At 44.3% G+C, this 16,705-nt stretch overlaps 1 protein-coding gene across 6 annotated transcripts in view; it reads left to right on the top strand.

Moving 5' to 3' along the window:
• Nucleotides 1-16,705, top strand: part of LOC148030804 (putative LRR receptor-like serine/threonine-protein kinase At1g05700) — a 74,875-nt gene that overhangs the window by 22,235 nt on the left and 35,935 nt on the right. For all 6 annotated transcript variants that reach the window (XM_087684335.1, XM_087684333.1, XM_087684331.1 and 3 more), the window contains exons 2-4: nt 3,319-3,448; nt 3,575-3,646; nt 3,747-3,815. In XM_087684335.1, the coding sequence (XP_087540461.1) occupies nt 3,319-3,448; nt 3,575-3,646; nt 3,747-3,815 (271 nt within the window). The remainder of the gene's footprint in view (nt 1-3,318; nt 3,449-3,574; nt 3,647-3,746; nt 3,816-16,705) is intronic.

Genomic DNA, 16,705 nt, shown 5'->3' with positions numbered 1-16,705 from the left:
CATGAAGGACTAGAGTGAATAGTTGTTACCATCCAACCTGTCCTCCTTGGATACATAGGTAAATACATCACCTCTCCGATTTGCCATGATAAACAATGCCAAAAAAAAGAGCAAAAGAGGAATGTCCTAGGTGGATAAACTTGGAAATCTCAAAATTTCCAGAAATTACAGCAAGTAATTTGCTGCAATTAGCGAACTGAAGCACACTTTGTTAAAACTGTCTATAATGCATGCTGTCGAAGGTGCAATAAATGCTCAGCAACCTTGTAGAAGCAAAAGCCCCAAAATGGTCACAAACAGTCTATTTCACACTGGAATTGTACTGCATGTAGCAATGTCTTCACAAAACCCAAAAGCCCCAAAATTCTTGACTTATTTGCCAATAGATTTCTGTATAAATCGTATCCTAGACATGTATCAAGATTGCTTGTGCCTGCTTGGGCAAAAGCCTCTTTCCTAGAGATGAATCCGGAATAAAAAAGTAAGTTTAACTTGGAAAAAAATTTGTACCTGGCGCAGGAACGAATCGAGTTGGTGGCGGGCTGCCTGGGCAGGTGGCGCATTGGGCGTCGCAGGGAACAAGCGGAAGTTGTCGGGCGCTGGTCAGGGGTAGCGATGCAGCTCACAGCTGCGGGCGCTTGCAGTGGTGCTTATACAGGCGGGAGCAGCACTAGGGATTGGCGGCACTGGACACAAGTGGGTGGCGCTAGGCACAGGAGCACAGGTGGGCATAGGGCGCTAGCGGGCACAACGTAGGGTAGAGGCGGTTAAGGCGTAGGGAAGCTGCACAGGCAGACTTCTCAGGCACAGGGGCGGCGGTGGACATAGGCGGCGGCAGTCTGGCACAGCTGGCATAGAGCAAAGCTGCAGGCGCTGGCGCTGTTTGGAGCTGCACGTTGTTGGCTAGTGGGAGCTGACAGTTCCAGCTGAAGGGGCGGCTCCACAGGGACTGAACTGAGCTGTACTCAGAGAGTAGACTGAGCTGTTCTCTGCTCTGATACCAAATGTGAGAGTTGGAGTGGATCGAAGCTTAGCTGAGAGTGGTGTAGACAGTGTGGAGAGTGGAAGCATGACACCCAATGCAATAGACTGAAAGTGTAAGATGAAAGTACAAGATACAACCCTTAAACCTTAGGGTTGTAAGAGGGTGTTCACACCCAAAGTGTGTGCAACACGATAAGTGCCCAAAAATGTGTAACATAGGCACATAAAATAAAGAGAAAAATTTGGGGGAAAAAACCTCTCTTATGGAGAGTAATAAGTGCCCCAATGTCCTATTGAAATCATCAACAGTCCTTTGTGAGTGTAGGCGTGAGTGAAACGCAACAATACATAAAATGACCAGTCAGCCAACACATAGGTGCAATAAATGCAATCAGCCAGCCAAAATGGCATTGTCATAAAAATAGAGCACACACTAGTTGTGGGTCTTGGCACCCACAATATACACTCTGGTAGTGAGGATATGTATAGTGCTCACAATATGTGATGCATCAATTAACAAAAATTTGATGGAAGTAACTTGTGAATCAAGAGAAATACCTGGTCTAGTATGGACACCTCCCTTGTTCTAGTTGACATAGTTTTCTGGTGGTAACTCATTTTAGGCTGCACATATTAAATCAAGATGAAAGAGATCTTATGTATAGGAAACATTTCTGACTAGATTGGAGTAGGCCTAGGATATCCTTCTTGGTCCATGGTGATCTGTTCTCTTACTGAAGAAGACTCTGGATTTTCTTGAACTGTCTTGTCCGATTGTGTGCACTTCTAGATGGTTTGTTAAAGTCAAAGCTCAAAAGACCGAGTTCATTGTTGAAGATGAGGAGGACTCCCTTAGAGCCTGAACTGATGGACTCAGAAGAGAAGGCTCTAAGGAGGGTTTTAGAGTATCATGCTGAGACATCAAAAGCTAGTGTAGTTTGCTTGTGCAAGCTCTAGTCTCATGATGGCTTTGATACCTGTGAAGAGAACACTGTCAAGTTTGTAGAGAAAACACAAAATGCGTACTAACAGGACTAACAACTAAACTTAGAGAAAAACTCAAAAAACACAAACATAAGAGTATAGGGTGAATGAATGACTCTGTGAATTTGAAGGGAGGAAAATACAAACCACCGTCTCTCAATGAATTTTTTGTCCTCCATTCTTGTAGCATGTAAAGGAAATTTGGACAGGTAGAATGTTGCTATCGCATTTCCCTTAGTTTTTACATTGGAGTCTGTTTATGTCAGTGCACTTATTGTACCTGCATTGGTGGGTTGCTAGCAGAGTGCAGTAGACTTCCTTTCTCCACCAGGAAGCAGGCATGCTGTAGGATGAGTACCTGACGATTGATAAGTAGTGGACAAGCAGTAGTCTATAAATAGTCTAGAATAAATACATAAAATGACCAGTCAGCCAACAGATGTAGGTGCAATAAATGCAACCAGCCAGCCAAAAGCACACAATGGTTGTGGGTCTTGGCACCCACAATATACACTCTGGTAGTGAGGATATGTATAGTGCTCACAATATGCGATGCATCAATTAACAAAAATTTGATGGAAGTAACTTGTGAATCAAGAGAAATACCTGGTCTAGCATGGACACCTCCCTTGTTCTAGTTGACATAGTTTTCTGGTGGTAACTCATTTTAGGCTGCACATATTAAATCAAGATGAAAGAGATCTTATGTATAGGAAACGTTCGAACCTGACTAGATTGGAGTAGCCCTAGGATATCCTACTTGGTCCATGGTGATTTGTTCTCTTACTGAAGAAGACTCTGGATTTTCTTCAACTTCCTTGTCCGATTGTGTGCACTTATAGAGAGTTTGTTAAAGTCAAAGCTCAAAAGACCAAGTTCATTGTTGAAAATGAGGAGGACTCCCTTAGAGCCTGAACTGATGGACTCAGAAGAGAAGGCTCTAAGGAGGGTTTTAGAGTATCATGCTGAGACATCAAAAGCTAGTGCAGTTTGCTTGTGCAAGCCCTAGTCTCATGATGGCTTTGATACCCTGTGAAGAGAACACTGTCAGGTTTGTAGAGAAAACATAAAATGTATACTAACAGGACTAACAACTAAACTTATAGAAAAACTCAAAAAACACAAACATAAGAGTGTAGGGTGAATGAATGACTCCGTGAATTTGAAGAGAGGAAAATACAAACTATTCTCTCAATGAATTTTTTGTCCTCCATTCTTGTAGCATGTAAAGGAAATTTGGACAGGTAGAATGTTGCTATCACATTTCCCTTAGTTTTTACATTGGAGTCTGTTTACGTCATTACACTTATTGTACCTGCATTGGTGGGTTGGTTTGTGTGGATTTTATAGTTTCTGCTATCGATGACATCAAAAGCAGCATGGGTTTGAGCAGTTATACAGGTGATCCATGTCTACCTGATGACTACAGGTTCCCTTGGGTACAATGTACTGCAGATGCACCTGTCAGAATAACATCCTTGTGAGCTATTGATGACTCCATTTTACATAATTTATTTGATATAGGAACACCAATGAAGTTGTACAGACATAAGGTTAACACAGACTTTCATATAGACCTCATGATTCTTGTGGATGCCTTTTGTAGATCTTTGTCTAATCATAGCCTAGATGGCCACATTCCTGAAACTATTGGCACCCTCAGTGAACTCACAATGCTGTAAGTTCTTGTTTGTTATTCAATTTTGATGTTTTGATCCTTTTCCTTTGATTTTCAAATCATTTTTTGGATTGATGTGTCATGTACTTCTTGTTTGCAGATGGTTAGCTGGAAATAACCTCACAGGCTCAATTCCTGATCTAAGTGCATTAAGTAGCTTGGAAACATTGTAAGTTACCTATTTGATCTTAAGTATATAGACACCTTTTGAATACCCTCCAAGCTTGATGATTTGGACAAACTTCTATATAATAAATTAAAAGTTACATTAATAAGTTAGGCTGGTAAGATTGCATTATGTGCATCCGTGCATCTGTGAAGGATCAGCTATGCAACTATAACTATCAATATATCCCTACCAAGTCCGTATATTCCAGGTCCAGGAGGAGAGCTCTTTGAGCACTTCTATGGGCATGTTCCCACTGGCTTGCAGTCACTCAGACCTTTGCAGTATACTTATTATCAAGATTTGCTTCTTTCTTCCCAATCTTTATCTCTATACACTAGGATCTAAGCTGCAAGTGTTGTTGGGTTTTACTCATACCTATGCTCACAGAGGAGTGTCGGTGATCTTCAGTAGGACACCAGGGCACTTTTTACTCTCCATATGAGAGGTTTTTCCCCCCAGATTTATTCTCTTTATTTTATGTGCCTATGTTACACAGTTTTGGGCACTTATCGTGTTTCACACACTTCGGGTGTGAACACCTTCTTACAACCCTAAAGTATAAGGGTTGGTACTACTTTCAGTCTATTGCATTGGGTGTCATGCTTTCACTCTTAACACTATCTACTCCACTCTCAGCTGAGCTTCGATCCACTCCAACTCTCACATTTTGTATCAGAGCAGAGTACAACTCAGTCTGCTCTCTGAGTACAGCTCAGTTCAGTCCCTGTCAGCTGGAACTGTCCCTCTCAGCTGGAACCGTCCCTTCAACTGGAACAGCCAGCGAGCTGCTAGCCAGCAGCCATCACCCTGCAGCTCCTGCCTGTACCAGCACCAGCGCCAGGTGCCCTGCCAGCTGCACCTGACTGCTGCCCTTGAGCTGTGCCTGCTCCTGTGGCGCTGCGCCGCTGCCCCTTGACCAGCACTCGCTCGCTGCTCCTGTGCCCGCCTCTGCCTTGTGCCGCCCACCTGCACAGCTCCTCTGCGCCTGAGCCGCCCGCCTGCGCAGCTCCCTTGCGCCTTGCATCGCCCACCTCTGCCCTGTGCTGCCCACCTGCGCAGCTCCCCTGCACCAGTGCCGCCCGCCACTAGCTCGACTGTGACCAGCTGCTCCGGCCACCAGCTTGACTGGTTCCTGCACCAGGTACAAAATTTTAAAAGTAAACATTACTTTTTTATTCCAGATTCATCTTTGGGGAAGGGGCTTTTGCCCGGGCAGGCACAAACAGTGTCGATATGTGCCTGAGACAAAATTAATGCAGAAATTTATTGGCAAATAAGTCAAGAATTTTGGGGCTTTTGGGTTTTGTGAAGACATTGGTACATGCAATATAGTTCCAATGTGAAATAGACTGTTTTAAAGACCTCCCATGCCTCCTGCCCCTCCCTAGCCATGCCCTGGTAGTTACTACCTCTGCCCTGTTGGTCCTCCAGAGCCTCCAGATTGTTGAAGTCTCCTCCAACGATCCAGGAGTCTACCTCTGGGAATCCATCCACGATCTCCACCCAAAACCTGCTGCATGCCCTAACCTCTGTAGGGGCATAGACATTGAGGACTCCAAGGCACGAGTCCCCAATATTTAGTCTTACCCATAGAACCCTCCCTGCCACTATCGTCTTGTGGTCTCGTACACAAGCGGTGAGACCTGGGCCAATAGAGGTACATACGCCTCCACTCCTACCGTGAGCACCTATGGCGTACTCCTAGTAGGGCAGGCCGCAGCTCCTGCCGAACAATCAACTTCCTGGAACCCCACCTCTAGAGGTAGTGGGAACTCTCCACTCTGCGCAACTCTCAGGTAGGACCTTGGGCCAGTGCGGAAGAACTCCTGTGGCAATAACTGTGCCTATCTCGGGAAGGTGTGACGGGCGGTAGGGGTGGATGAGCTGGTGGCTGTATGGGAGGGGGAAGACTGCTGGTGCGAGGAGGAAGTAGGTGTGTGTGGCTCATCACCTCCTGTGGGAGGATGGGGGGTGGGACTAGGGGGGGACCACCTGAACCGGGTGTGGATCGGGGGGGTGCTCGATAGGGAAGGTGGTGGGGGGGAAGAGGATCGAGGGATGGTGGGATGGACAAGGATGCATGGCGGGTGTATGGGGGGATTGGTGGCCCTAGAAAGGGGGGGCTGTGGGCCAGGGTTTGTTGGGGGGGGGGGGGGGGGGCATGGGATGTAGAGGGGGGTGGGTGTGGGGGCTGTGGGAACTTAGGCAAGGCAGTTTATGGCACGGGTGGTGGATGTGGAGGCTTGCAGTCCTGCCAGGTGGGGCGGGCAAGGGGGGCTGTGGAGTGCTCTGCCGAGGGGGCATCCCTCGCCCACTTGCTCCCTGCATCGCTCCCCCCTGCTGTCTCCCTCTCTGTCGTCTCTGTACTCGTGTGAAATCGTCCGCATCCAGTTGTGGGCCTGTCGGTGGAGCCACCCTAGCACCGAAGCGCGTATGGTTTGTTGCCTGGTGCCCAAAGTCATGGCAATGCAGGCACTGCCTTGGCTACCCAGTCACAATGACCTACTGCCTAAAGGAGTGTCCGCCTACCTCAATCTCTAGGAACTGTGGGATATTCTTAACCTCTTTTACTGCCACCCGTATCTTGGGGACTCCTGCGGCAGTCATTGTGTCAGCGAAGGACGTGGGAAGGACTGTGCCAAAGAGCCATCCAAAGTCTTCCACCCAAGTGACGATACTCTATCGCCAAGCCGGGAAAGAGAAGGGTGACCGGGTGCCGAAGAAACCTGTTGTGAAGTGCAAATACCTCCACAGGGAAGCAACTGTTCCAAGGTACCATGTGAATGACCCCCTTCGTGGACGCATAGGGTGAGCTGGCAAGTAACTCCCGAGCTACGTTTGCCGAGCTGAGTTGAATCATGAAGATCCCTTGGCCCATTAGAACCGCCTCCATGATCTGTGCTGTGCCAATGCACAGCGTGGAGTGAAGCCAGTCCTGAAGCTGGGCCTTGGTTGGGGAACGCTCTACTACCTGACCATAAATTGCTCTTTTCTTTAGCTCTAGCTCTTTAGCCCGGACAGCTAGGAGTTGCTCCTTAGAGAGGACGACGCGCAAGGTGTTTGACTGGGGGACACTCGCTGAGTGCGCCGGCGTCTGACTAGAGGTTTCCATTATGCGTCCCTTCTAAAAAGCTACCAATCACGTTGCGGTGCTGCCTGAGGGGGAAAGTTGTTGCGGATGGAGGGAGCAACTGGGGGGCGGGGGGCGGGGGTGGGATAATGGCGGGGGGAGTTGTTTTGGTGGTGGGGGAGATATTGGACGCTGTGGATATCAGGTTACGTTGACAGCGGATGGAAGAGGTGTGTCCCAGGACGACGAGCGGGGCAGAGGGGCATGCTGGTAGTGGCTAGACGGGGCGGTCACGAGCTGTCAGGGCAGGGGCGAGCAGTTGGGGGTGGCGCGTCAGACAGAGCGGGCGGGGGGGGGGGGGGGGGGGCACAGGCCAGGTGGCGTACGAGCAGGCGGCCGCAGGGCGGGGGGGAGGGTTGGCGAGAGAGGACGGGAGGACTGGCAAATGGGAGGGAGAGGGGCTGTCGAACGGGGGAGGGAGGGTTGTCAAATGGGAGGGAGGATGACTGGCGTAGGGCGGGGGGGGGGGGGGGGGGGGGAATTGGCGCAGGCGGGGGGAGGGGAGGACTGGCGCGGTGGCAATTTGAGCCGGGATGGAGGGCAGCAACGATGCGATGGCGGAGAGTCTATCTACTTCATGACATGACCTCTATGCTGAATTCTTTTTTGAAGATATAGGGCATTGTTCATTAGTACACTATTGCTTATACTCCATGGCAAAATGGGGTCGCAGAGAGGTAGAATCGGTCACTCATGGATATGGCTGTTGAAAGCAAAAAGCTTGCCACACATTTTTGGATGGAAGCGGCTATGTGTGCTTGCCATGTTCTGAATAGATGCCTCACCAAAGCATTAAAGAATATCATGCCTTTTGAGGCTTGGAACAGCCGGAAACCTTCTGTTGGGCACTTTCGTACCTTTGGGTGTCTTGCATATGCACACATTCCCAAGGTACTTAGAAAAAAGTTGGATAACAAGGCTGTCAAATGCATTTTTGTGGGGTATAGCAATGAGAGCAAAGGATATAGATTATATGATCCTGTCTCTTAAAAGGTATTTGTCAGTAGGGATATACTTTTCGATGAAAAATCAGAATTATCCCTTGCTGGTTTTGACACATATTAGGTTGCAAGTGATGTATTTGAAGGGCTATTGCCCATTGCATTTGGTAATTTAGTTGGAGTTTCAGCAAGTGAACTTAATTTTCAGCCAATTGGTCCATTGGATAATGCAGAAAATCAGCCCATGGCTAATTTGAATATTCAGCAAAATGCTGAATCTGAAATTCAGCAAGAGCTTATGCATAGTCAGGAGGTGAGACAAATGCCTAGATGGTATTTACAGACTATAAAAGATAGTCATTTGGATGCTCCCATGGCTGGTCGTACTAGAAGGCAAGCTTGTATGCATGACAATGCATATACCATGGAGTTTGTTATGGCAACAAATACAGTTGATGAGGAGCTCTAGATAAGGAAAAGTTGCTGTTGAAGATCAAGCAAAAGCAACAGGAAGTTCTTGAATGTATAGCAGTTTAGGATCAAGTAATTCTTCATTGTCAAGCACTCGTATCAACCCAACAAGAAGTTGTGGATTATCAAGTGCCTACCATTCAAGTTGAGTATGGAGGAAGTAAGCATGATGATGTCTTGTTGGATGGGGGTTCAGGAGTTAATATACTTCCTGAACATACATATTTGGCAACCAAGCAAGAGGAGCTACTACCAACCCCATTTCAGGTCAAGATGGCAAATCAAAGGAGGTTACAGCCCTTGGGTATTCTTAGGAATCAACAAATTTGAGTGGCTAGCCTAAAATTCAGGGTGAGTTTTGGTGTGTTAAGAATGTCGGAAATTGGGGATTCTTATACAATGCTCTTGGGTAGACCGTGGTTTAAATTGGCCAAATTGAAGCAGGGCTGGGGGAATGATTATGTATGTATCCCCAGAGGACTCAAGGAGATCAGATTGTCAACAGTTAATAAGGTAATATTAAAGAGTTCCTCTAGACCTGTAGTCTCTGAAACTATTAACCTTGCAGATGAAGTGGAAGATGATGAGGAGGAATTATTTTTTCAGGCAAATCCTTATGTGGTTCCAGTCTTTGAAAAAGATGTTGAAAATATTATTCAGGAGTATTGGGATCATCCTATGAGTGTAGGAAATGAAGTTCTGGAATACCAAGCTGTTTAAACTGCAGTCCAAAACTAGTCTGGACAGAATCCTGAAGGTCGGGATCAGTTTGACTTTCAGGACAGGTCAAGGAATGAGCAATATAAAATGGTTCAGGACTAGGGAATTGGTCATCCTAAATTTGCTCAGCAAGAAACACCTGAGAATCAGCAAACTAGTATGGACAATTCTATGGACAGTTCTGATGTATTGGATACAGAAGGACAGAAAGCCATTATTCAGGTTGAGCTGAGATATAATCACACAATGAGAAGATCTACAAGGGTGGTTGAAGATGAGGTTCAAGAGGTTAATTTGAATATGGAAGGGGAGGCCAAACCCATGAAGGTCAGTATTTTTGTGGAAGAAAACTTCAAGCAAGATCTTATTAAGTTGTGCAAAGAGTTTCAGGATATTTTTGCTTGGAATTATACGGACATGAAAGGTTTTGATTCAGCTGTGTGTTAGTACAGGATAAATTTAAAGAAAGATGCTAAGCCAATCATTTAGAAAAGGTATAAAATGAATCCTAACTATGCCAAACAAGTCAAGGAAGAAATTGACAAACTTTTTAGGGTTGGATTCATCAAATTGGTTAATGAAGCTGCTTGGTTACCCCCTATAGTGGTGGTGCCCAAGAAGAATGGGAAGATCAGAGTTTGTGTGGATTACAGGAAATTAAATGCAGCTACAATTACTGATCCCTTATCGATTCCTTTTACCGGCTCTCTCCTTGATGATGTGGCAGGCCACAAAATGTACAGTTTTCTGGATGGGTTTTTAGAATACAATCAAATTAGGATGCATCCAGAAGATATGGATAAGACAGCCTTTATCATTGAGTGGGGAGCATATGTTAGTATAGTCATGAACTTTGGACTGAAGAATGGAACTCTTGAGTTTCAAGGAGCTACTCATAAGACATTTGAGCCATATCTCACAACTTTTATGAGGGTATTTATTAATGACTTTTGTGTTTTTGGCAGTAGCAGGAGAGAGCATTTAAAACATCTTAGGTTATGTTTTGAGAGATGTAGAAGATTTGGCATGTCCTTGAACCCTTTCAAGTCAGTGTTTGCAGCAAAAAGTGGTGTGCTTTTAGGCCACATCTTGTCTGAAGAAGGCATGAGCATAGATCCAAGAAAGATTGTAGTTGTTCAGAAAGCTAAGGTTCCAACTAATGTGTAGGAAGTTATGAGGTCTGTGGGGCAAGTGAAGTGGCATAGTAGGTATTTAAGGTACCTATCGCATATTTGTTCTCCTCTTACAACTTTAACCAATAAAGGGATGTAATTTATTCGGAGGAAAGATCAGGAGAGAGCCTTCAATATTCTCAAGAAGATGCTAGTTGTAGCTCCAATACTGCAACCTCCTGTCACGATTGTGGGAGAGAAGGAAGGAGTCTCGCTTGAAGCTTTCTTGCTTGCACAATGGGGGAAGACACATAAGGGTGGAGGCTGAAAATAGTTTTCCTCTTCTTAGTTGTGTAAGCCAAAAGAACTCAAGTACAAAAAAATAGAAGAACCCTCTATATGGGTCTCAAACCAAACTCAACTAACTAAGGTGGCATACTAACTGAGCCACGAACTAGAGTAGATAAGGATAGCTATCATGTAGCTATTATTCATGGGCGGTGTACCAACCGCGTCTGCAACTGACAAGTCGGTGACATAAATACACAACGGTCACCCTGGCGTATCACGAGTGGAGCTCGATATCTCAACACCTCCAGCATGGGATTTACCTTTCTATGTCTTTGTTGATGCTTTTGACCTAGTTGTGGGAGCTATACTTATGTAGGATAAGGTACCTGGTTGGTATAGATCAATCTATTATGCAAGCAGGAGATTGAGTGCTGTTGAAAAGAATTATTCAATTACAGGAAGAGAAGCACTTGGGACGGTTTTCTCTATGCAAAAATTTAGGCATTATTTATTGGGAAGACAAGTAATCTTTCATGTGGATCATCAGGCACTTTTGTTTTTGATTAACAAACCTTAGTTAATAGGTAGGTTGGCTAGATGGATGTCGTTGCAAGAGTTTGATTTCAAGGTTATTCACACTCTTGGTAAAGAACATGTAGTGGTTGATTATTTAAGTAGATTGGAGAATAATGAGACTGAAGTAGGAGTTCCGGATCAACTTCCTAATGCTGAACTCTTTGAAGCTCAATTTCTTGATCCTGATTCATATTATGATTAGTTGTTGCATTTTTTGAAGGAAGGGATTATGCGCCAGCATACCTTACAGCTAATCAAAGATGGAAGTTGGCATTGAAGAGCAGATCATTTCAGGTTATTATGAATACTTTGTATAGAAGGGGAGTAGATAATGTCTTGAGAAGGTGTGTTCCTGAATATGAGCAGTCAACAGTTCTTCATGAAGCCCATTCTAGATTGTCAGGTGGTCATTTTCTTCGTGAGATTACAAGTAGTAAAATACTGCGGGTAGGTTTGTGGTGGCCTACTGTATTGAAAGATGCACATGAGCATGCTAAAGAGTGTTTGCAATGCTTGAAAGAAGGGAGAGAATGCAAGATCATCATGTGCTTCCACTTGAGTCATTCTAAAAGTGGGGGATTGATTTTGTTGTGCCAATCAAACCAACAGTAGCCAAAAGGATAGGTAACAGATATATTTTGGTTTGTACGGATTATTGAATCAAATGGGTAGCGGCTCAAGCATTGAAGGATAATAAAGCAACCAATGTGGCCAAGTTCTTATATTCTAACATTAAGACTCGGTTTGGATGTCTCATTGAGTTAATTAGTGATAGGGATAAGTATTTCTTAAATTAGGTTACTCACGAACTGACTGCCAATCATTTGATTTTACATAAGAAGTCTACCCCACATTATCCTCAGGCTAATGGACAAGCAGAGAGCTCTAATAAGATTTTTCTTCAGATTTTAAAGAAGATTGTTGAGGATAACAGGGAAGATTGGGATGCTAAACTTGATTCAGCATTGTGGGCTTTTAGGAGAGCATATAAGGTTACAGCAGGTCTTACACCCTTCAAATTGATGTATGGATTAGAGGCTCTAGTGCCTATGTAATTTGTGGTACCAAGCTTGAGAGTTGCTGTTACGTATAAGCTAGATCATGAGAAGTCAATGAAGCATAGATTGGAACAACTCCTGAAGTTAGAGGAGGACAGGGTGGTAGCTGCCTACATCTTAGGAGTTACATAGAACGGAGATAGACTTGGGTCAATAGACATTAAAAAGAAACTTTTTTAGGAAGGAGATTGGGTTGTTGTTTATAATTCTCGACGTGGAAAATTTCCCGGCAAATTAAAGCTTCGGTATGCAGACCCATTTGTAATCTTCAAGGATCTTGGTCAGGGCACGTTTTTATAAAAGGATTTATAGGGGAATTTGTTGAAGCCTGTATAGGTAATGGGTTTAGGATGAAAAGGCTTGTGCAACCTTATTACTCAGAATTGTACCTTGGTGTACAAACTTATCAGTGACAAGCAGTGATGACAAGGAGTGGTTTTGTGTTTCTCATGGTGATGGGACATGTGGCACAAAAATTCCTCAACACAAAGAAGACTCCACTTGTGGGTTCAAATGGAGAAGACGATTGCTTCGTTTGTTTCTTCTTCTTTTTCACCATCCTCTTTTGTGAATAGGCCGTTTGTCCATGCCATGACTAATATACGCCGCGGCTCAGCCCAATGGCTGTCCATGCAAAAGTTTGCTAGAATGGATGATGACAATGATGAGGATTTTGACCGAGTTGAAGAGGAGAAGTACGGGCAACAACATGATGTCAATGCATCAGCAAAAGTTCCACCTCAGGTAAATAGACCTAGTGCTGTGCAAACACCATTTGTTGATTCTACATTGGTGCTTGATGTTGAGCATGCTGCCAATAAAGCATGGTTGGAGAAGATTGTCCTATATAATTTTGCATGCTTGCCCTGGGCTAAGTGGGCAGCCAATGTGCATGCCTTAGTAGTTCAACTGGACATTTTGAGGCAATCTCAAGGTAGAATAGCTGTAAACCTTTACATTTATACATATGCTCCAGCAAATGTATGTCTCATTTATTTATGCAACACAAGGCCAGATATTCAGTTTGTAGTTTCAGCCCTGGGTAGATATATGCACAATCCACGCATGTCACATTGGCAACTATGAAGTGTGTTTTCCGTTACTTGCAGGGCACTAGGACTCTTGGATTGCTTTATGCCAAGGGGGGGCCGTTGCGGCTATTCTGGAGATTTCGATTCTCGTCACTCTACTCTACAAGTGGAAATTGTTTCTTTCTTGGCTCTTCTTGCATTTCTTGGCTTAGCAAGAAACAATGCACTGTTGCCACATTGTCTTGTGAAGTTGAATACAAGGCAGCTTTCACTACTACAGTTGAATGTGTATGGCTAAGATGCTTGTTGGCTGAATTTGATGTATCTATCATGGAGCCTACACCTTTGTTCACTAACAGTCAGAGTGCCATTGCAGTGGCACAGAACCTAGTGTTTCATGCACGCATGAAATACATTGAGATACATTATCACTTTGTCAAAGAGAGGCTACATGCAAGGGATATCAGTCTTGTCTACTGTCCTACCACACAACAATGTGGCAGACAACTTCACCAAAGCTATTCCTCACGACAAATTGAAGCATTTCGCAATGCTTTAAGTTTGATCTCCTTTGGTGGATGATCACTTTTCACTGCAGGGGGGTTTGTTGGGTTTTCCTCACGCCTACATTCACACAAGAGTGTTCGTAAGAGAGGTTTTTCCCCCCAGTCACATTATTCTTTATTTGTGTATTTATGTTACATAGTTCGGTCACTTATTGCACATTACACACTTTCATGTGTGTGACTGCACTTTAAGCCACTTACACAACCCTAAAGTCTAAGGGTTGTACTTTGTACTTTGAGTTACACACTTCCCAACTAATCAAGTGTTGAGCAGTGACCACACACACACTCTCTCTCTCTACTGTCAGCACACTCTCAAGCCGAGCTGAGATACTTGCTGCCATCTCACGACCAACAATCAAGATACATGATAAGTACATTCGGGAGTATATACATCGAATATGTCTTCAACTTGCAAAGGAAGAATCATTGAAGCAAATGTACAAAGCCCAACTACATCCAATGGAGCTCAAATGCAAAGCTCAAAGTGTGTCATACGCATATCCGGGCACATACATTAATTCCAAGCATCCATATGAGCATGTAGAATACTAGAAGCACTTGTAGGCATTCAGAGCATAAAGCTAAACTGTTGTATGCTTGCTGTCCAAACTGTTATTACAGTGCTAAAACTGAGCTAAATGAGTTCTATCCAATCCAAATAGCATCTCAAAGCATCCCCATAACATCTAGGCATCAAAATAGCATCCCCGAAGCATTACATAAGTGTATATAGTAGGTTTGTACCAAACTGTGAGTGTATGACTGATCAACAAGTCTTCAAATGCAGCTCAAGGTGAAGTCATTTAATGCCCAGGAGATTACCAAGGGGTTTGCCAAGTGCCGGGAGCAATAGGGAGTGATTTGAAGTAGTTGGAGTGTGAAGCATAGAGGGCTGTCTAGCAGGCGCAAATCATGCTGAGCAGCCTTGGGGCTATGGCAGCAGCTACTAACCACATTGGGGCTTGAAGCAATGCCCAAACAACCTCTTTGAAGACTTGAAATAAGCCTTGAAAGCCCTGGAGCAAGCTGAGACTCAATGCATATCTCGAATGAATGAAGGGTGGGCAGCCATGAAAGCTTGAAGTGAAGTTGATCTTTCCGGTATGAAGCAAGTGATGATGAAGCTCCTTGAATGCCCACTCTGATATCGGTTGAAAGGTGGAGCAGAAGTGGAAGCACAAGCGGAAGTAGGAAGAGAGCAAGAGCTATAGAGGTTCAAGCAAGAAGAGAGAGACCGGTATGTGGGAACTCCAACAGTCACAATGTGTGACCTACCTTCCCTTATTCTATTGCCACTAAAAGAATAAAGAATAAAGTGATAGCGATGGGCGCTTGCCACCTAAAAATGTACAGGTGTGCGTGTACTGTATTCAAGTAAATGTAGGTGGTTAGGCATAGGTAGCTTTTAACCCCCAACAGTGAGGTGCATTTGTTTACTGTAAAGCGAAGGAAGCGGAAAATGAGGCATCAAGAGGAAAAGTGCAAGGCGAAAAAAAGGAAAAGGCGCCCGGAAGAAACCTAAAAGCTTGGAAACAACCACTAGGACTACAAGATGCAACCATGAAAGCCACAAGAAGCCAAAAGCAAGAAGACACACCTTTAAATATAAAGGCGCAGCCAAAACCTCTGTAAAAGAGCGATAGGCTCTCTCCTGTGCAATTTGTAACCACGAACAGGCGGTAGGACTAAGCTAGGAAGAGAGGAGAACAATGGGAAAAAAGGCCTAGGCCATGGCCGGCCATGTAAGAAAAGGGAGATAAGGGGATGACCGCCCAAAAGGGATTTAGGATTTTGTATATAAAGTTCAAAAAGTGAATGAGAGCTCATTCTTAGCGAGTGGCAAAAAGCTGCTTCTTCTTCTTCTCTTCTCATTTCTTCTTGGTTGTGCTTGAGTGAGAGAGTGAGGGAGTGTGAGAGAGTAAGAAAGTGAGTGTGTGAGAGTGAGGGATCAAGGAGAAGAAGCTTCCCATGTCCTCTCCTTATCTTCTTCTCTTCTCTTCTCTTCTCTTGTCTCTCGCGGCTATGGAGGATGGAGCTTGACACAGAGGGATTAAGGTTGTTTGAGCTTGCCTCAAGGATCATGGAGCTACCGGTGTGCAAGAGAGAGGAAGGTACTCAATCGAACATCAAGGTAAGCTCACTACACCCCATGGGTAGGGATAGCTTGTCGGCTATATGAGAGGTAGCCATGGCCACTCGGCTTGAAACATTTAACCAATAAGCGGTTTGTAGGTCTCAGGGGTTGAGCTAGAGAGTCCTTTCAGCATTGCTACCTAAAAAAATTTCTTTTGTAGCTCCACTGCATAAGGTACTAGGCTAAAACCCATATATAAGTATAAATGGACTATATCTAGTGGAAGAGTGCTTGACACTGTCATATGCAAATTGAATTATAGGTAAGTACTTTTCTGAATGAGTTTGCCATCTTGTAAACACATGCTTGAAGCACATCCTCCCTGATTTAGTTAACCCTCTCAATTTGCCTATTAGCTTGCGAATACGTTGTTGTACTTATGCTAAGTTTAGTATCCAATATCCTAAACACAACTCTGAAAAGTGACTTTCCAACTTTTTATCCCAATCAAAAGCAATATCTTGCTAAAAGGCCATACAATCGGTATAGGTTCTCTATGAACAATCTAGCAAGTTTTTGGGGTTTTAACATTAGATGACGTTGGAATAGACCTAGACATTTTGGTTAACTTTTCCACAATCACCTAAACATTAGATGAGGTTGGAATAGACCTATACATTTCTTAAGGGTAGAGAAGACCTCCCAACTTTAACCTTTCAGCTGTATGAACCTAGCGTTTACCACATTTGACTTCATAGTCCAAAACACCCTTATAAAATTGACTTCATAGTCTAGAACACCCTTACACGTTCTAGATGTTGGCACATGTAGAGTATTATTATTACTCTCGGGCCAATTTACGCATTTCTTGGATAGGCCAGACTGTTTCATGCAGTCGTCAGCTGATTTGCAGTAGT

This window comes from Lygodium microphyllum, chromosome 9 (assembly GCF_053477565.2).
Source record: "Lygodium microphyllum isolate KBCC chromosome 9, Lygodium_microphyllum_v1.1.10, whole genome shotgun sequence".
Classification (NCBI taxonomy): Eukaryota; Viridiplantae; Streptophyta; class Polypodiopsida; order Schizaeales; family Lygodiaceae; genus Lygodium; species Lygodium microphyllum.
The sequence above is the reverse complement of the archived record's forward strand: the minus strand, read 5'-3'. Positions and strand labels throughout refer to the sequence as shown.